The sequence below is a fragment of the Festucalex cinctus genome, chromosome 1 (assembly GCF_051991245.1).
Source record: "Festucalex cinctus isolate MCC-2025b chromosome 1, RoL_Fcin_1.0, whole genome shotgun sequence".
NCBI lineage: Eukaryota > Metazoa > Chordata > Actinopteri > Syngnathiformes > Syngnathidae > Festucalex > Festucalex cinctus.
The window spans coordinates 48,715,208-48,736,832 of record NC_135411.1 but is presented as its reverse complement, the minus strand read 5'-3'; the positions used below and the strand labels follow the sequence as shown (position 1 = coordinate 48,736,832).

General features: G+C 40.7%; 1 protein-coding gene across 1 annotated transcript; it reads left to right on the top strand.

The window, feature by feature from the left end:
• Positions 1-1,242: 1,242 nt before the first annotated feature.
• On the top strand, positions 1,243-21,586 carry emp2 (epithelial membrane protein 2). Its single transcript, XM_077539335.1, has 5 exons — positions 1,243-1,499; positions 15,997-16,220; positions 17,833-17,941; positions 18,023-18,163; positions 19,098-21,586. The coding sequence occupies exons 2-5, from the start codon at positions 16,143-16,145 to the stop codon at positions 19,265-19,267; spliced, it is 498 nt and encodes a 165-aa protein (XP_077395461.1). The 5' UTR covers positions 1,243-1,499; positions 15,997-16,142; the 3' UTR covers positions 19,268-21,586.
• The last annotated feature ends 39 nt before the right edge of the window (positions 21,587-21,625 follow it).

Sequence of the window (21,625 nt, the reverse complement as noted above, 5' to 3'; positions counted from 1 at the left end):
GAACCCCCCCCCCAAAAACAGATAGATCCTAGCCCACAAATCTCTGTAGTTATTCTAGGTGTTTTACAGGCTTGAATTAGGGCTCAAAATGGACTTCCCCAAGTGTAGTGACAATTTTCGAAAGTACAGTTATAACGTAGATCCTTCTGAACTGCATCAGACAACACTTTGTTTATGAATGACTGTACATTTCACATTCGAATTCAGTGGATGGCATGTAACCCACCGGAACTTCTCCTAACCTTTAATTTATGCTGAAAATCTACATGTTGCATATGACATCTAGCTAGAAGAGTTTGTCTGCTTGTCTACAACAGGCAGAATGAGTCACATTCATTCCCACATGGAAGCCTGCGTTGAGGATGCCCAGAAATGCAAAGAGTTATTTGCAGCATAACGAGTCTTGACAATAACCTCTTCTTTGCCCCATGTCTGCCCCGGCTAACGATATCCTTATGACTCTACACATGAATCCACTTCTACCACAATGCATTCTTTTAGTCAAGTTTAATCTGCTTAGGCATTTTGTTTTATTTCAGTGTTGATTTTTAGGTTATTAATTATTTGCATATGACAGCACTTAATGACAGAGTTGCTCCACCCCAGAGCTGATATGCCTCTAGAGAAGGGTGTGTCGGTGAGTAAACACTAGCATGTGACACACCTGCATTTAAATTGATGAATACTGGTGCCTTGAAAGACTTCAATGTCATTTTGTGGTTTATGACACACCTTTAAGAAAGGCCATACCTTTTTGGTTAGAATGACCCATACGTGTGCCTAACCCTATGCAGTGTGGGGAAGTAACGGGAAGGTTTGCTGTTCAATTCTCACTCTCTCCACGCACTAATAGATGCTCAAATAGCTTTCCAAAGCCCAGCATTCACCTTATGGATTTCTCGTTTGCATTTTAATACATTTGTAAACACAATTACTACATCCATCCATTGAACTGTGTTAATAGACAACAACGTTGTATTCCCCTAGACTGTTTCTGGAGTCTTTACAACGATTCCAAAAGTTCCCAATTCTATGAATTATTCTCTTTATTATAACCACGGCTCATTTCCTCCCAATTTCAGCCTTTCTAACATCCTCTTTTTTTTGGCAGCCACATTCCTCATGTCTTATTTCCTCTTCCTAGTCATCTGTTGTTTTAAACTCTATTTACCACCTCAAACTGAATATTAAAGCCACTTCAGTTAGCCATAATCATTTTCTACCCCGTGTCGCCCCACTTCTCGTGTACACACACACACACACACACGGCTGCAAAGCCACACCCAGAGCCTTCCCACGATAGCAACAGAGCAAGTGTGCATCTCCTACTTTTTTGGAGTGGGGAGTCGAGTGAGTTGGTTGGCTGTGTTGCTCTAGCTGAGTCGCACCTGGAGATTTTTTTTCCTGTAATATTTGCTTACCTTAATATCTATTTACTACAAATACTGTCCCACCCGGAGCTGCGCCCATCGTGTTTTATTCCACGTTCTTCAAACTCGGTGAGTAAATGTTTGTTTGCATAATACTGTCGTTTGAATGCGGTAAACGATTTATACTGTTACTATGTGTCACGTTGATGCTCTTTATTATCCTCACAAAAGTTAAATAGTTGCACCTCCAAATTAATTCCAATGTGCGCCAGCTTTACATCTTAATGATGTCGCCTACATTTTCTTCCTCGTTTTCCTTACTTTATTTTCCCCCCACGTGCGTATTGTGCACAAATATCTCAGTGAGCGTCAACTCCCAGTTTGCCACAACTCCCAAAGTTAGACATTCTTGTGTGTTCGTGTACTTCTTGGGTTAGGATGGATATTTAAGACAATTGATGCATCACATGTGCTGCGCTTTAGTTAAGTTTAAAGTCTGTAACCATTTTTCTTGTTTTGTTAACATTCCAGCTCCTTTTTTCATCTTCCATATGGCAACTCTACATTAATGCACGTGACATTTTGGGTCCCATGAGTTTTAACTGGGAAAACACAATGAACTTGTGTCAATGAAATTCATCACCATTGTTATTTTGTTGTGAGTTTTGTAACACAAAACGAAAGATTATGATGTGATTTTAAGTTCCCATGCACACATAAAGGATTTTGTATTGATGAGACTGTGCCCTCTATCGGTGCAATTTTATGAATTGGAAGTTCATTTTTCTTTTAAGTTTTGAGATGAATCTTGGGCCAATTGTTTGAAATGAAAATCCTAAAATACCAGTACGGGTTTTTAAAGAAATTCCATAGTATTTGTAAATGGAGAAATGATACTCACAATGTTGATTCATTAAATGTATTAATTCTTTAATTATTTAAGGAAGGGAATAACTTTGTTATTTATAGAAAGTAAACAAATTACTACTAAGATGTGTGGACTGGACAATTAGTCTCTCTGATCTGAAGCTATTAAGTTTAGTATTCTGTAACATGAGGTCTTGACCACTGCAGAATTGACTGCCTCCGGGTTGCCGGTAAGCCAGTCATAGTTTTTTCAATATTTTCTGTCATCATGAACTCAGCACAGGCAGAGAAGTGTGTGATACTTAATGCTAGTTTAGCGCGAGGTTTTTGAAAGGTGCTGACTGATGAAATTGATCAAGATAATAAAATAATACAGTGAAGAGAGCAGAGATGGAGAGGTTTTTTTTTTTTTTTTTTTTTTGGTCCCCTAACATCTCGCTACCATGGGTCATTACTCATGGCTGTCACTTTAGGAATGTCTATGAACAACATATGTGTTGGCTCAAACACATACTAAAAGCATGTCAGTGTCCAACACGAAAGAGTTCCAATGTCAGGGGGAAGTCTTTCAACCTTGCAGGAAAAATAGTGGTGTACGCGTGTGTATGTTTATGCGGCCATTTGTCCAGTTTAGGAGGTCCTAATTAATGGACTACACACACACACTCACACGCCTACTGTTAACATACATTCATCACAGCTTGTATTTTGTCAGCCTGCATGTGACCATGAATATGATGAGCCAAGGACGCCTTATACATGGCCACTGTTTAAGATCCAGCTTTAGTAATAACAGACAAACTTACAAATCCCCCAAATCAAACAGCGCCAGAACTCCTCTCAACAGATAAATGCAATGAATTTGCCTGCTACTTTAGTTTAAAAGTACAAGCCATCAGGTCAAACATTGTTACAAACCAGCTAAATAACAAAACGATGCTGCACTTAAAATCACCTAGGAATAATTTAATTACCATGACAGAATTTGACTCAGTGGATCAAAATACTGTAGTAGACTTGGTTCAGCAATTGAAACCTTCCACGAGCTGTCTTGACACAATACCATCTGGCTTTTTCAAAACCATTGTGAAATCTGTTCAGATCGATTTACAACAAATAATTAATTGCTCACTTCAATCAGGTGAACTTCCTAAATGTCTGAAAGTAGCCGCCGTCAAGCCCATTCTAAAAAAAGAGAACACTGGATGTCTCCCTGCTAGCAAATTATAGACCAATCGCAAACCTTCCCTTCGTAACTAAAATAGTTGAAAAAGTGGTTTTTAATCAACTCAGCAATTTTTGGAGCTTAAACGGACTTTTGGATAAATTCCAGTCAGGTTTCCGACCTCATCACAGTACAGAAACAGCTCTGATTAAAGTACTGAATGATATAAGATTGAGCACTGATGCAGGGAAGGTATCAGTGCTCGTCTTGTTGGACCTCAGTGCAGCATTTGACACGATTGATCATAATATACTGTTAGACAGGCTGGAAACTTGGGCGGGGTTAAATGGAACAGTCCTTAAATGGTTCAGGTCCTATTCGGAGGAAAGGAGTTACTTTGTGACCATTGGAAATTTTGAATCTGGTCGAAAGGCCATGACATGTGGGGTCCCTCAAGGGTCAGTCCTTGGACCCCTGTTGTTCAGTCTGTATATGTTACCTTTGGGTCAAATGCTTCAGAACACCGATGTTGACTATCATAGTTATGCAGATGACACACAACTGTATTTATCTATGTCCCCAAATGACAGCAGTTCTATTAACGCATTGTGTCATTCTCTAGAGCAAGTTAACAACTGGATGAACCAAAATTTCCTTCAGCTGAACGAAAACAAAACGGAGCTCATTGTTTTCGGCAATAAAGAAAAGAGGATTGCTGTTAAAAAAACAGCTTGAGTCACTGTCTTTAGAAACTAAAGACCAAGTTCGAAATCTTGGGGTACTAATAGACTCAGATCTGACCTTCAGCAATCATATTAAATTCATCACTAAAACAGCCTTTTACCAGCTGAAAAACATATCCAGACTGAAGGACTGCATGCTTCAAGCAGACCAAGAGAAGCTTATCCATGCTTTTATCTCCAGCAGACTAGATTACTGTAACGGTCTTCTGACTGGACTCTCTCAAAAGAACATGAGACAATTGCAGCTCATTCAGAACGCTGCAGCTCGAGTTCTGACCAAAACGAAATGATCAGAACATATTACTCCAGTACTTAAGGATTTACACTGGCTCCCAGTCAGCTGTAGAATCGATTTTAAAGTTCTGCTACTCGTCTATAAATCACTAAATGGTTTGGGTCCTGAATATATCCAAGAAATGCTGATTGAGTACAAGCCCAGCAGGGCTCTGAGATCTACAGACTTGGGCCAACTAGTGGAACCCAGAGTTTGAAGCAAACATGGTGAAGCTGCATTTAGCTATTATGCTGCACACAGATGGAATAGGCTACCAACAGAAGTGAAGTCAGCCCAGAGTGTAAATGCTTTCAAATCCAGGTTAAAAACTTTGCTTTTTTCTTATACCTTTGATTAGGGACTTTTAAACAGCTTTAATTAAGTGTTGTTTGTTGTTTTTTTTGTGTTTTTTTCCCTCTGAATGTTAACTACTGTTTTTTGATGCTTATGTGTTGTCTTTCCTTGTGTAAAGCACATTGAGTTGCCTTGTGCATGAAATGTGCTATACAAATAAACTTGCCTTGCCTTGCCTTGCCTTGCCTAATAGTAAGAATAAGTGGTAATATTCTTTACATAATTTAGAGATCATTTAATTTGATCTTGGCTGATTGGCTTGCTTCTTTGCCAATACAGAGTTCTCCAAATTTCCTGTAGCCCAGCTGGAGGCACCACGACTAAGAATACAAACCTGTACATTACAGTCTTTACCCACGTCTTTATGCGTCTTGGATATTTAATTATACATATTTGCAGTACTGTGTTTTGTTTTTCCAACAAGAAGTCATGCTTGGGCTTTGTCACACAACTGACTTGACTATTGCTCCCATTATTTTTGTAGTGATTTCTTGGTGTTCTTGGTAACAATGCAGTATAATCAAGAATATTTTAGTCAACTAATCAAAAAAATAAAACTAAAATAAAAACAACAACTCCGTTAACAAAATAAAATAAAAACAAAAATCCATCCATCCATCCATCTTCTTCCGCTTATCCGGGGTCGGGTCGCGGGGGCAGCAGCTTCAGGAGGGAAACCCAGACTTCCCTCTCCCCAGCCACTTCAACCAGCTCTTCCGGCGGGATCCCAAGGCGTTCCCAGGCCAGCCGAGAGACATAGTCTCTCCAGCGTGTCCTGGGTCGTCCCCGGGGCCTCCCGCCAGAGGGACATGCCCGGAACACCTCCCCAGGGAGGCATCCGAACCAGATGCCCGAGCCACCTCAGCTGGCTCCTCTCAACGCAGAGGAGCAGCGGCTCGACTCTGAGTCCCTCCCGGATGACCGAGCTTCTCACCCTATCTCTAAGGGAGAGCCCGGACACCCTGCGGAGGAAACTCATTTCGGCCGCTTGTATCCGGGATCTCGTTCTTTCGGTCACGACCCACAGCTTGTGACCATAGGTGTGGTGGAGGTGGACACTGGGTGGGAACGTAGACCGACCGGTAAATTGAGAGCTTTGCCTTCTGGCTCAGCTGTTTCTTCACCACGACGTCCGATACAGAGTCCGCATCACTGCAGACGCTGCACCGATCCGTCTGTCGATCTCCCGCTGCATCCTGCCCTCACTCGTGAACAAGACCTCAAGATACTTGAACTCCTCCACTTGGGGCAGGATCTCATCCCCGACCCAGAGAAGACACTCCACTCTTTTCCGACTGAGGACCATGGTCTCGGATTTGGAGGTGCTGATCCTCATCCCAGCCGTTTCACACTCGGCTGTGAACCGCTCCAGTGAGAGCTGGAGGCCCCGGCTTGATGAAGCCAACAGCACCACATCATCTGCAAAGAGCAGAGATGCAATGCTGAGGCCACCAAACCGGAACCCCTCCACGCCTCGGCTGCGCCTAGAAATTATGTCCATAAAAGTTATGAACATAATCGGTAGGGGTGTCACGATTCGCCAACTCCACGATTCGATTTAAATTTCGATTTTGGGGTCACGATTCGATTTTTTTTTCGATTTTTTTTTTTTTTTTTTTTTTTTTCCGCTCCCCCACTTTATAACACAGAGGCATATGCTTCTGTAGGCTAAGGCTAGTCTATGATCATTGGTTCTATTCATTGTACAGTAAATCTTATTTCAAAAGATCGGCTACATATAGGTGATGCAATTTCCATATTATTTTTGTGTAAATTTATGTAATATATGATAATTGACATTAGGCAGGAATGATCAAATTAAAAGAATTTATTTACAATATAAAGTTAACCGTCTTGTTCTTACTGAAGTGTAAAATAAAAAATAAAAAAACAAAAACAAAAAGTCACAGTGGGTGCCTGCCATCTATTGACTGTTTTTGGTTACAACAGTGTGCTGTGCGTTCCTCTTAAAATAATGTGCAATGTGCAACAACAACAAAAAATATATTGTATCCAAAGTCATGGAACAAATACAGCCTGAACAAACTATATCACAACATTTACAGTTGCTGGGCATACTGTAGCGTGGTTCAAGTACACTAATTAAATGTTTGAATCCAGCGTTTTCCAAGGCTGCAGGTCTGCTGCTATAAATAGACCTATGGATCTGGCGTTTCGCGCGAGCTGAAGTGTGTGGAAGTTTCACTGTAAATGAGGATGAAATAGTTGGTTGGACCGTTGTTTTCCCACTTCTAGTTGAATTTGATAAATCTAAATCTTTGTGATGCCTGCGTAAATGTCCCGTCATGTTTGTCGTGTTTCCCGTTGTTACGGCTGGCGGCTCGGGCCCGCCGCCGGCTCCGCTCCCCTAGTATGTATGTGTGTGTTTGTGTCGGCTGGTGCCCGTATAATGGTACTTCAGTTTGAATGCGCCAGCGCGACACTCTGATTGGAGGACTGTGCCAGCGCGACACTCCGATTGGACGACTGTGCCAGCGCGACGCTATTGTGTATCCGTGTATTATACCCCTATTGGTTATTGTTGTTTCTCCTCCGTTCTGTCAGTTCTGTCAAATGCGGTTATTATTTGTTCACCTTCCACTTTCACTCCCTTGTCAAACCCCTGCCTGAAATTTCAATTAAAACTACTCAGATGTTAAAGTCGACCCGTGTTTATCTACTCTATATTTTCTGTTATTGTGTTACTTCCCTTCCCCTTGACGAGCCGGGCGTAACACCGTGGCCGAGTACAGTACGCGCACATAGCATATCTTGCAACTGTGGTCTTTTTATCGACAACGTGAACGTTGTCGACATAACTCACCGGGAACGCAAAATGTTTCCAAACTGGTGACGAGAGAAGCGGGAGCGGCTTGAAGCACCATTGCTGTGTCTGTCCGCGCTTGCCATCATGACTGCAGGAGAAGTCAGCTAACAAGTGCCGTTAGCTAGTAGCTGAATGGCTGCGTCTCATTTGCTTTCCTGGGAGGTGGCGGCGGTGGCGGCGGGCGCGGGGGGGGGGGGGGGGGGGCATCGAATCGTGTGTCCTCTCTTCTATTTCGATGCTCGAAATCGTGACGTAATTTCGATCGATTTCGATAAAAAATCGAAATCGTGACACCCTTAATAATCGGTGACAAAGGGCAACCTTGGCGGAGTCCAACCCTCACCGGAAACGAATCCGACTTACTGCCGGCAATGCGGACCAAACTCTGGCAACGGTCGTACAGGGACCGAACAGCCCGTATCAAGGGGCCCGGTACCCCGTACTCCCGAAGCACCCCCCACAGAACTCCCCGAGGGACACGGTCGAACGCCTTCTCCAAATCCACAAAACACATGTGAACTGGATGAGCGAACTCCCACGCACCCTCGAGGATCCTGCGGAGGGTGTAGAGCTGGTCCACTGTTCCACGGCCAGGACGAAAACCACACTGCTCCTCCTGAATCCGAGATTCGACCTCCCGATGGACCCTCCTCTCCAGCACCCCTGAATAGACCTTACCAGGGAGGCTGAGGAGTGTGATCCCTCTGTAGTTGGAACACACCCTCCGGTCCCCCTTCTTAAAAAGGGGGACCACCACCCCGGTCTGCCAATCCAGAGGCACTGTCCCCGATGTCCACGCGATGTTGTAGAGGCGTGTCAACCACGACAGCCCCACAACATCCAGAGTCTTTAGGAACTCCGGGCGGATCTCATCCACCCCCGGGGCCCTGCCACCGAGGAGCTTTCCAACCACCTCAGTGACTTCGACCCCAGAGATAGGAGAGCCCACCCCAGAGTCTCCAGACTCTGCTTCCTCAAAAGGAGACGTGTTGGTGGAATTGAGGAGGTCTTCGAAGTATTCCCCCCACCGCTTCACGACTTCCCGAGTCGAGGTCAGCAGCACCCCATCGCCACTATACACAGTGTTAATGGTGCACTGCTTTCCTCTCCTGAGACGCCGGATGGTGGACCAGAATTTCCTCGAAGCCGTCCGGAAGTCGTTTTCCATGGCCTCACCGAACTCCTCCCATGTCCGAGTTTTTGCCTCAGCAACCGCCGAAGCCGCGTTCCGCTTGGCCATCCGGTACCTGTCAGCTGCCTCCGGAGTCCGACAGGCCAAAAAGGCCCGATAGGACTCCTTCTTCAGCTTGACGGCATCCCTTACCGCTGGTGTCCACCAGCGGGTTCGAGGATTGCCGCCACGACAGGCACCGACCACCTTACGGCCACAGCTCCGATCGGCCGCCTCAACAATGGAGGCGCGGAACATGGCCCATTCGGACTCAATGTCCCCCGCCTCCCGCGAGACAAGGGAAAAGCTCTGCCGGAGGTGGGTGTTGAAACTCTTTCTGAAAGGGGATTCCGCCAGACGTTCCCAGCAAACCCTCACAATACGTTTGGGTCTGCCAGGTCGGACCGGCATCTTCCCCCACCATCGGAGCCAGCACACCACCAGGTGGTGATCAGTTGACAGCTCCGCCCCTCTCTTCACCCGAGTGTCCAAAACATGCGGCCGCAAATCCGATGACACGACTACAAAGTCGATCATCGAACTGCGGCCTAGGGTGTCCTGGTGCCAAGTGCACATATGGACACCCTTATGCTTGAACATGGTGTTCGTTATGGACAAACCGTGACGAGCACAGAAGTCCAATAACAGAACAATAACGGGTTCCGATCAGGGGGGCCGTTCCTCCCAATCACGCCCCTCCAGGTCTCACTGTCATTGCCCACGTGAGCGTTGAAGTCCCCCAGCAGGACGAGGGAGTCCCCAGAGGGAGCGCTCTCCAGCACACCCTCCAAGGACTCCAAAAAGGGTGGGTACTCTGAGCTGCTGTTCAGTCAGGACCCGTCCCCCCACCCGAAGGCGGAGGGAGGCTACCCTCTCGTCCACCGGGGTAAACCCCAACGTACAGGCGCCGAGCCAATAGAGAAGTACTTTCAGATGACGTCGCTCCGAGGCAACAATTTTGCGTGCTTAAATTTTGCCTCCAATGGCTTAGCTCGCCTACTTTTTCATTTAACTCTGCCAAAATACAACGCTAGGTAAGAAATTTGTTAATTTTTATTTTATTTTACCATGATATTTATTAAATATTGAGCATAAGGTGATACACTTTAAAAAAAGAAATAAAACAAATACTGAAATTAACTAAAATTAAATTAAAACCAAGCATTTTTGAAATAACTAAAACTAATACAAACTAACAGACTCACCCCAAAAACTAATTAAAACTAACTCAATTTCAAAAACAAAACTCAAAACAAAATAAAAACTAACTAAAATGAAAATTCCAAAACTATAATATGACATGAGTATATAATACAGTGGAATGTCTAAAACAATGCTCCAAAAGTCACAAAATTGGGAGTTAAACTATACATTCTTCTAGAAAAATATATGCCTTAAAATGTTTAACAAATTCAGACCAGCGTCATGTGTCAGCAATAAATCACATCATTAATTCAAGGGACAATTAATTTCTAGTATATCTGTGGGATGATCTTGATAAGAGGTGTCCACAATTACTGTACCACAACTTTTCTCAAACTATACAATAATGTAAATAAATACTGGAACATTGTTACAATCTGACTCAAACAACAAACCCATTGAAATAGTTAATAAACAGCCGTCCTCATCATAGTAACAAAAGCTGTGGCTTCATTTGTCGTAGAATTTTTAAATGACATTTGCTTTCATCAGACAGACATCTGTCCTTAGCTGAAAAGTAGCTACAAAGATTCACATTTTTCTTTATGTATTTTTGTGAGTCCTGCCTCAGTAGTGTGAGCATGCTTGGCATCTGACACTGGCCTATAAAAATATAGTACATTTACAACTGTACAGTGAAAAGTAGTACAAAGTTGTGTATCTGAAGAGTGTGCGTTTGTTTGCTCTTCCCTAAACAAAGCTTTGTATTGACCCAATGACAGGGAAGATGTGTCTTTTGTGTTTTCACTAAAAATAGACCTTGCACTATGGTTGCTATGTATCAACACAAACCACCTAAACTGACCCGCCCACACACACTTGAATACATACACGTTTCAGACAAAAGATAATATAATCATTGTGATACTTTGTGGAATGAGCTCCAGTGTACAGTGCAAGGTCCATAGATGTATGCTTGAAGAGCCCGAAACATCAGACAGACTTTGGAATGGAAGGAAAAGTTCAGTTTAAAAATGGATGTATACCTGTAGTGTACTCATTACTTGGGGTGATAATCCTTAACTTTAACTCAAACTATTAAAAACAATTAAAACTGGAGCAGTCCAAACACAGTAATGAAACAAAGCACTCTAGAATGAATGTCTGCTTGTAGTTGTCCGAGTAAGTGGTTGAGAGGGAAGTTTTAGTGCCAGGAATGTCACATTATTCAGCAGCACAACTTAATTTGGAGCCAGAGGGCCCCACTGGAAGATTTCATGTCCACTTCCTCTTCTCTGTTCATCAGTTTTCAGCCATTTTCCCCCAAAGCCAGCCAGAGAGGAGTTGGGAGAGCGGAACAGTGAGAGAGTCGGGGGAGTGAGATCCAGAGGCCCAGTTAAGTCTGTGGCTTTGTGTTTTATGAAAGAAAAGGACATTAAATGTCAGCATTTTCCAGCAGTCACACACCATGCACGTACACACACAGACACACACTTGCACAGAGTCCCCTAGCTTCCTATTATAAGGGTGAGTGGAAAGGAGGAATGGTTGTATTTTGTGTCTCTTTGTCTGTGTGTGTCAGTCGAAGTAGCTGCAATAAGCACACAATGGAAGAAGGTGCTATGGTTCCTCACTTATGTGTTGCTGACTGTGCTTCGGATACATAATAACAAGAAAAGTTCGACCCAGGGATAAATACAATCTGGCTTTTTGTAATATATCCACAATTGCTGTAAATGTAATCTACTCACCTGAGTGACAAATGGTAGAAATGGCATTATGACTAAATTAGATATTGAAACCTTTTATTTGCCTGTTGATTGACACAGAACAGCTGCTGCTTTGTGAGCACACATTTACTATGACAGATACATCATGAGATTTGCGAAAACAATGTAATGCATTCCGGACCGGCAACGAGGCTAATGTATGTGGCATGTGGACATCATTATGTGTGCATGTGCGTGTGTGTGAGTGTGTGCAGCTGCTGGCTATTGCCTGAGGTGAGTACTAGTGCATTCACACAGGAGGTACGTATACAAATTACAGTGTTATTCTTCAATTGCAGATTTTTGTGTCAAATGTATTTGACCAGAATCACCAATATATCGTGGAAATCTGCAGTTTATAGACATCAAAATCGTTTTTTTTACAGTATACTTACATTTGGGATGGGCAATACCCGTGATTTTGGATTCGATCTGCTACTAAGTCATTCCTGGGCTAAATATCACAATACTAATTCAATATCAATACCGAAAGTGTTTTTTGTTTTTTTAACTGCAAACAAAACCACGTCAGCTGCTACTGTGCTCACATCAATTCTGACTTTTCTAATAATGCTTCATGTACTTTTGGATGAAATGTTTCTTAAATGTTTAGTGTGGTTTGTTGTATTGCCGCAATATTCCAAGGTCTTGTCACACACTGCACATGCCTCGTTGCTGTTTTGTGAAAGAAAATAGTTCCAAACTAAACATCTCCTTCGCTCCGACGGTGCTGCCAACATGCCTCAAAATGTTTGTTTTCTTTATGTTGGTGAGGCGGAAGGCGGAGGAAAAGCATGTTTGGCATGGATTTGGGATGTAAGAGTGGGTAGGAGCAGACGTCGGTGCTTTATGTTCGTGCAGAAGGGGGAGGAAAAAAGTAGTTCACATGAAAAAAAAATATTCAAAAAATGAAAGAAAATACAACAAATTTATTACAAATATCAATACTTTAGCTTGGGTATTGGAACATCAATGTTTTGGTGTCGATCCACTCATCCCTAACTTACATGCATATACAGTACTGTCATGCCACACATCATGAGGGAAAGGAGTGCCACAGTTATTAATGCACTTTTCTACAGTATAATAAACAACAGGAAAAGAGTAAAGTACAAAAAGTACAATGATTACTTTCACTCAGAAGCTGCTGTTGGCCACGGCTCACGCCCAGACACTCACACACAGACTCACCAATATCACACATATCTCCTTGAGTATTTTCTTTATCCTTGTAGATGAGGATAGTCGTACTAGTTGTGATTGTTAAAACATATTTTATATCTGATTTTAAATTTTGACCCCCATGCATTAATGCTTCGTATTTTGTATGTGTTGAAAAAAATACACAAGTGGATAAAAGACAAAAAAACAACAACACATTTTTATTTTCTCTCTACCACATGGTAAAGTTGGTAGACTGCAGTTCAAGCTTGCCATAATGTGCAAATAAACTAAACTATAAAACCAGCATATCTTTGTTGTGGGAAGTCACAAAGACAGTACTATATTGACTTGATGCCAGTAGTTTTTTTTTTTTTTTTTAATTTTTTACAATTTTTTTTATACATACTATCAAGCAAAGAGGGTGTGTATTCGTACTCGAATTTACACGCACAGTTTACATCCCTTTGATGTCAGCCTTAAAATTTGATTATTCAAACAGTGTCTGCAAATTATCTTAAATTGCAGTTTGATGTAATTCAAGTTTCTACATGTGTGTTTCTGTGGGCTGCTGCATAGGAGTAAATAATATTTTCATTCCAATGTTTACCCAATTTTATTTATGTTCTTCTTTTTGCTAACGCGTTATCAGCTGACATGATTACATTTGTGCGAATGTGCATGTGTGCGCATCTGGGAGTTATCCCGCGACTCCAAAGAGGATTTCAGCAGGATAGAATTCAAATGAAAATGTTGCGATGCAATACATTTTATTGGAAATCTTGCTCATCAGTTTGCTCAGTAATTTCTTATTTTCTTTGGAATGTATTAACAATGGTATAAATCTAAAAATAGAGTTTAATATTGTGGTTAGCTGCTTTAAAGGGGCAAAATATGGCTTGTCATGTAAGGTACGCCTTCATGAATCAGTCCAAATTTAGTCAAGTTTTTTTGTCTCAGTTTACTGTGCTGTCCTGTTTACTTCTCAGAACTCAGTGATGATGAACATTTAGCAAAAAGCAGTTGGTGTTTACATTCCAATCTAAACCCTCAACCTGGTGTCACATGATTCAAAGCCACAGCACGCCACTATTTCAAGATTTAGCCTCTATTTTCCTGTCCTCGCCACCTCAAATAGGGCCAGTCCATCTCCTGGCGGCACCCCCACAACCACATGTGCTCGCACAAATTGTGGCCTGCTTCCTGTCGGCGGGAGGAGTCTGTTTTTACTACGATTCCATTTTGGCGGAGAGGGCTAATTCCTTTGCTGTCTGGTTTGTGTGCGTGTGCGTGTGTGTGTGGTACAACTGTGTATCTGCCAACTCAGCTCCTCTTAATGTTCGCTTTGGGTGGCAGTTAGCAAAATCTAAATCATGTGTGCACATATCAAAGTCTTATGTTGTGTTGATTCCAATCCAATTCAATTTTATTAGTTAAGCACTTTAAAAGCAAGTGCAGTGCTCCAAAGTACGGTACAAAGCAACACATAAATAACACCAAAACCAAAGAGGTTCACAAACAACACAAGGTTGGTCAATAAATATCATTAAAAGACAAATGTTGGTCAAAAGAGCAATAAAATCAAAAGGAATAAAATAGTGAAAGATATATGTCAACATCTCACAGTGTGTCAAAAACCAAACAGGAGGCCTGTCTAATGTGCTGAGGCAGGTCGTGCCACAATTTTGGAGCAGCAAGATCAAAAGGATCGCCACTATGAGCTTCAGCTTGGTTTTATGCAGCTCGCCAAACTGACCTGCGAGACCGATTGGGCGCGTAAGGTTGAAGATTGTGGCTCGGGCAAGAGCATTAAAAAGCATAGAAAAGAATTTTAGAATGCATCCTGAAGTACGTTGGCAGACAGGGCATTGATTAAAAAACAACAACAACAACAAAACAGCATTTCACACACTACATCCACAAAATATTTGAGCAATGGAGCAAGATAATATCCACTACTTTTTTATTTTTTTTTATTTTTTATTTTTATTTTTTTTTAAGCCACATAAATTTGAGCGCTCTGCATAAAAGGGGAAGGAAATTCCACGTTTCCTGATTAAGGAACTAAGTGGAAGCACCTAAACAGACAAGAAAAGGGAACCGAGAACTGAACTTACAAATGAGGAGCGCTACCCACTGCTTAATTCCCTCAATTTCATGCTTCACAGTGTCGAATGCAGCAGTTGAATCTAAAAGCAGAGGGATAACAGTTTGTCATTAAAAAGATGTCATAAAAACCCTTTGAAAGATTTGATTCTGCTTACGACTTTTAAAACTGGATTGGAAAACCACAAGAATGCTTTGTTCACTAACTTACAAAATGCACTGTTCTCAGTGAAAAATTGGGCAGAAATAGCTTCATAAGAGACTGAAAGAGCAGAACAAAACGTAGCAAAGAATATAGCAATTATTTTCATAAACCTTTGTTACAGTTTTTTTTTTTCACATTTACTGTACTTTGCGTTGTTCATTCACGTCATGATGCATAAAATTAGCATCTAAAGTGAACAACTTAATAAACTATCTTAATCCACAACAGCTCAGCAAAAATGTTGCTCTCGGGCTTCCACTATTGTTGCCTATAGTTACTCCAAGACATCATTCATCTCTCCAAACTCTACATCCATTTATGTAAACATTGCAATGCTAAGCTAGGAGAACCTATGCCTGTGTATGAAGTATCCCACTTTGACACAACACAATTTGACAATAAATTATATTTTCTATAATTTGAGGGGAGATTTTGAGGCTGCACGTATTTCACTGGGTGTTGCATCAACCCTGTGATTCTTACGATTCTACAGAAAGCTGTCTTTGGATAATCGCTCACAGATGGAGCAGTTTCAACACTCGCGCTGTACATTTATTCCATCAAAGACATCTTCAATTGCCACACTAAATAATGAATTTAGCAAATTCATTGCTGAAGTCATTCACCATGCACATAATAAGGAGAGTGTTGATGCACCTAAACAACACTGAGGCAAAAAAGCGAAACCTAGATCAACAGAGATAATGATGTGCATCTGCTGGAACAGAAAGTGGCAAGAATCAAGCTTCAGACAGCACATTCCAAACGGAATATTTAAATCATCTGCCCATATCATTATTTGCTTGTAACCTGCTGGGCAATCATGTATTTGTTGTTTCAGAGCGACTGACTCCTTTTATGTGAGAGGGCCTGATCCAGCCTGACTATCATCCTGCAAACTTGACATCCATCCACAGAGGGAAACGGAAGCATCTTGTCATCTATCTGCATCTATCAACTACTCAAAGACGAACAGAGGGGGCAGCCATGTTGATCATCTTAGTCCTCATCATCCTTTTCCATTTGGCTGCAGCCATTCTCCTCTTTGTTGCAACCATACACAACGTAAGATTAGAGTGTAGACATTTTTGGGCCATTTATACTAGTTATAAATAGAATACATGGAATTTGTAAGATATAACAAACTATGATCTGAAAATGTCCATCCATCCATTTTTTTTAAACAACTTTCTCAGCTGACTACACCTGGGTTATTATAGTTTGGGAATTTTCATTTTAGTTAGTTATTATTTCGTTTTGAGTTTAGATTTTTAAATTTTGTTAGTTTAATTAGTTTTCAGGGTGGTTATGTTATTTACTATTAGTTTTAGTTTAACTGCTTAATTTTAGTATACTTTTAAATAGTTTCAGTTTCAGTATTAGTTTTCGTTTTTTTTATTTTATTTTATTTTTTATGTGTATTACTTGTGCACAATATTTAATAAACACTATGGTAAAATGAAAAAGGTAACACATTTCTTACCTAGCGTTGCATTTCGGCTGAGTTAAATGAAAATGCAGGCGAGCCGAGCCATCAGAGCCAAAAGTCAAGCACGCAAAATTGGAGTGACGTGATCCGAAGGTGCTTTTCTATTGGCTGCGGCTCGATGACGTCACTTCTGTGCGACATACACATTCAAACGTCCTTATTACGATTAATATCAAAATTAATTACTTAAAATCATGTTTAAAATCATCCGCAAAGGCTCATGTATTAAATTAATGGGGTATATACCACGGAAGAGGCGGGACTGCTTTTTGCACATCAGTTTGTTTCTGGTTCGGTTTGCGACGTGTGGGCTGCGTCAAAAATAATTGTGCTTCCGAATTTGTGCCCCTGGGTTGCGCGTTCGCAACCCGGACCGGAAATAAACTAATGTGGAAAATCACGTCCCGCCTCTTCCGTTGCATATACCCCATTACCAAAGACTAAAATGGACATTTTTGCTATAATTATACAGTAGTTATAGTTAGGGCGGCACGGTGGACGAGTGGTTAGCGCGTCCGCCTCCCAGTTCTGAGGACTCCGGTTCGAGTCCAGGCTCCGGCCTTCCTGGGTGGAGTTTGCATGTTCTCCCCGTGCCCGCGTGGGTCTTCTCCGGGTACTCCGGTCTCCTCCCACATTCCAAAGACATGCATGGCAGGTTAATTGGGTGCTCCGAATTGTCCTTAGGTATGCGTGTGAGTGTGGATGGTTGTTCGTCTCTGTGTGCCCTGCGATTGGCTGGCAACCAGTCCAGGGTGTACCCCGCCTACTGCCCAGAGCCAGCTGAGATAGGCGCCAGCAGCCCCCGCGACCCTTGTGAGGAATAAGCGGTCAAGAAAATGGATGGATGGATGGATAGTTATAGTTAGTTTTGTAAACATGAAATGTAGTCACTGTTATTTTCGTTTTTTATTTTTTTTATTTTTTTTTTAACATTTTAATTTTTGATTTTATTTCATTAACAATATTTTTTTTTAGTTTTAGTTTTTTCACTATATTTCGTTAACTAAAATAACCATGGACTACACTTTGCTACACTTTGCCATCCAGTAGCAGGGCAAATATAGAAACAGATCACACATCTACTCTCACATCGACAACATTGCTGAGTGGGAACCGAACCGAACCGAACCCATGCCACTGACAAAATGTTTCAAAACCACACAATGTGTCACTACTGGTGTGTTTCAGGCATGGTGGTTGGTATCAGCACCTGGACGGGATGTGATCTACTCGGACTTGTGGTACTCTTGCAATGCCACTTGCTTCCCTATCGCCAAGAGCCACACACCCGATGCAGGTAGGAAAGTGTCAAGTCTGCAGGTGCGTGTGTATGTGATATCAAATTTTCTAACAGCTGTTGGTTCCTTTCGTCCAACAGCCTACCTGCAGACGGTCCAGGCCACCATGATTCTGGCCACCATTTTATGCTGTATCAGCTTCTTCATCTTCATTCTTCAGCTCTTCAGGCTCAAGCAAGGAGAGAGATTCATCTTCACTGCTATTATTCAGTTGTTAGCCTGTAAGTGACACAAACATACACAAATAAATGGTGACGAAAATTTAACCAAGTTTATAGGATTTACAGTATGGAGGCACATATTTTACTGTATATTCAATACGCTTCAGTTATGAAATTACCGGCAACTGATCAATAAGTTTATTTCATAAGTCTGATAGTCTTGTTTGTAGAATTATTTCCTTTGTGTGTTTTTGTCAGACTTCCTGGTTTTGGGACACAAATGATTATACTTTACGAGTTCTGCCTAGAAACAAGACGGCAGTTTTTCACAATTTTGTGAATGAATGATTTCTCTTCTTTTTGTGCCATTTATGAAGTTGTTATTATAAGAGATAATATTTGGAGTAACACAAATACAGTAGCATATTACAGTTCCCCCTTGCATGTTCGGCATGTGCATTTAAAAACAAAACAAAAACCAGACCCCTCGCTTTTTTTTTTTTTTTTTTACATCAATTAGGAGTGTCAAGTCTTATTATTAACAGACTTTTTTTTTTTCTATTCATGGTCAAAGTTGATCACAACCCCTCACAAATAGTCATTTATTTTGTAATGACGTCAAGTATGTCATTACTACCGGTAATAGAATTTCGAACGTGCATTGGGGACGTAAAGAGCAAAAACAAGTGACAAATTTACCACCTAATACTGTATAAGGTTTATTATAGATGCCATAACATATAGCAAAGTACTACTTCTGTCTAAATAAAGCTCCTCAACTCACCTAAAAAAAAAATCCTTGGCAACACGATGTATAAATAAAGCTCCTCATTTACTTCAACATGGACTGCAACAAAATAATACTTTTGAACACAAAAACAGCTTAATTATACTTCATATTCAAACTCTTGCTTGGCTAAAACTGCTGTATGATATTGACAAGACAAATCATATCTAATTTCCACTCTTTTTCCAACTCTTTTTTTCCCTTCAGCTTTGTGCGTGATGATTGCGGCGTCCATTTACACCGCTCAGAACAAGTCCTTCCACCACAGCAGTCTCCATGACGGCTCATACGGATCCTCCTATATTTTGGCCTGGGTCAGCTTCCCAATGACTCTAATTAGTGGTCTCTTGTATCTGGTGCTTAGAAAGCGCAAGTAGATGTCAACTTATGGGAGTACAGTAAATCGAAATCCTTGGATGTGCAGCAAATACCCAAGAGGCAATTTAATTAACGTACCTCTATTTTCTAAACAAAACAACAAACACGCACGCAAATCAAGCATTGCGTATCAATTTTTTAATGGAGATTAATGGTGACATTCTCACCTAATGCATTTTGGATGTCACTACCCGTAGATACTGCCAAATATTTGTCATTTGAGGAAATCTCGCTGTATTTTCTGACGAATTGAAGTGACTGATGATGAATTGAACAACATTCGGCAGACCTTTTTAAAAGCATGAACTAATGGCAGGGAGGCAAAGCCATGTTAGTTCAATTTGCATTTCAAGTTGGGCAAGTATCATATGATTTCCTTATCGCCCCATCAAAAGTTGATTTGCATGAAATCGAGGTGAGAATCTCCATGTAAATTCTCAGGAGCTGTTCTGCAAAACTATAGAAGTGGAAGAGCACCTAAAGTGAATGATGCTTCTTTGTGCATTTTGTGAGAACATATCTCTAAATGTGTGCATGAACTTGTCATCTAAGTTAAAATTCACACAACCTCTTTGTTGTTGAAGGCCATGCAAGAAAGTACTCACCTTCATTCACCTTTTCAATTACATGTAGCTCCCCACATCCATGCTATTGCTTTTGGTTCTTTTATGGCTCATTCTCATGTTTTTCATCAACATGAGCAAGACCATGTGTGAAATATATGTGGGTTAAGTAAAAAAAAAAAAAAAAAAAAAAAAAAAATGGGAGAAATTCTTGCTGGGTCCACATTTGTTTTTGAGAAGCTATTAACAAATAAAACATTTGTACATGTCTGGTGTGTATGTATAGTCAAGACTATTGCTGACTGAAATACTAATGTCATCAATAACAGAAAAAGTAGAAAATATTATGGTAACCTTATAAGAAGTATAGTGAATAGTGATATACTGTAAGTTGTAGGATTTTAATATTTTGTCTGTTATGCTTTTGCATCTGTTGGTGGTGACATGGTGAAAAACTCAAACCAATGATGTGCTGTGATGTTTGGGATTTAAATGACAACATAAACTTGAAATAGGATTGTTTTGTTATTTTGCCATGCTATTATGCCATTTAGTTCTTTTCTTCAACAAAAACTGGGACAAAGGCTATTTATTAAACCCAAGTGTAACATACGTTAAGATCACAAGTGAGGATAAAATGGGTAATTTTATTCTGTTGCCATTCTGACATGTTTGTCATTGCCTTATGCTCCACACCGGAGATTATGTCTGGCTAATTTGCTCTTAAAATAGCACTAACTTTTTAAATCACTATTTCTTGGTGTTGGTGTGGTTTTAAACATAGAGCTGAAACTTTTTTCTTTTCTTTTTTCGAGGCGGTGTTTTTTTTTTCTTTTCTTTTCTTTTCATTACAATGTGCATGACGTATTGTGCCATATTCAACAGTTCACTGGGTTCTTTTGTCAAGATGCTATTACTTTTGGGCAAACTTCAAACCGGATCATTTTCTTTCTTGATTCAGGCAAATGAATATGATGATCATGCTCTTCTAACTCGATAATTTTACTTGGAAAAATGAGCAAAACAACATTTTGCGTGTTAGTCATATTATTTGAAGTCTGTATTAATTAGTTTCCAATTTAAATGGATGTTCCTGTCTTTCAATCAATCACTTTAATATACCGCATACTGAAATCATAAGGAATGAAATAAATATGTAAATTGAATACAGTAGTTTAAAAACATTAGACCAGAAAAGCATTTGGATTAATATTTGCAGATATTCGAGATATTGCAAAAAGGAGTCGAAACCTATATTTATTTGCGGTTATGTACAGTGGTGTCTTTGAATACATTTAGGCGAAAAAATATTACTATATTGACTACTGTACATTTTGTTTCAAGCAGTAATGAAATCCTAGAAAATGTCTAGTGAAACTACTAATGATTATATTGTTTTTGAAAAATGTTTGACGTTGAACTATTAATAGTCTCTTTCAGTTGCATTTAATAACAAGGACACAAATGGAGACATGTTAAAAAAATGTATTTTATGTTAGGATAGAATTACTCTTAAACTGTGGAAAACCCCTTCCATATTTCAAAATAGAAAATACAAACGGCGAAAGTTATGCTGCAGCCTCGACATGTATATTTCTTTCTGTACATACTAGACTTTGTCCTCGAGCGACTTCAAGTGGATTGGCAGTGAAATACACCTCGGGAAAGTACGTTACTTCACACTGTAAAAGCGTTGCACTCGTTCGATGTCAACCTCAGTAAGTGTTTAAAACAATAAAAAAAATATGTTGCTTCGTTTGTGTCAAATGTCTCTTTGCATTATCATTTTATAGA

Excerpts from the sequence above, each read along its gene's own strand:
- emp2 (XM_077539335.1), top strand. The coding sequence starts at position 16,143 with ATGTTGATCATCTTAGTCCTCATCATCCTTTTCCATTTGGCTGCAGCC. Across the intron at positions 16,221-17,832 it reads TTGTTGCAACCATACACAAC|GCATGGTGGTTGGTATCAGC; the intron begins GTAAGATTAGAG and ends GGTGTGTTTCAG. Across the intron at positions 17,942-18,022 it reads GAGCCACACACCCGATGCAG|CCTACCTGCAGACGGTCCAG; the intron begins GTAGGAAAGTGT and ends TTCGTCCAACAG.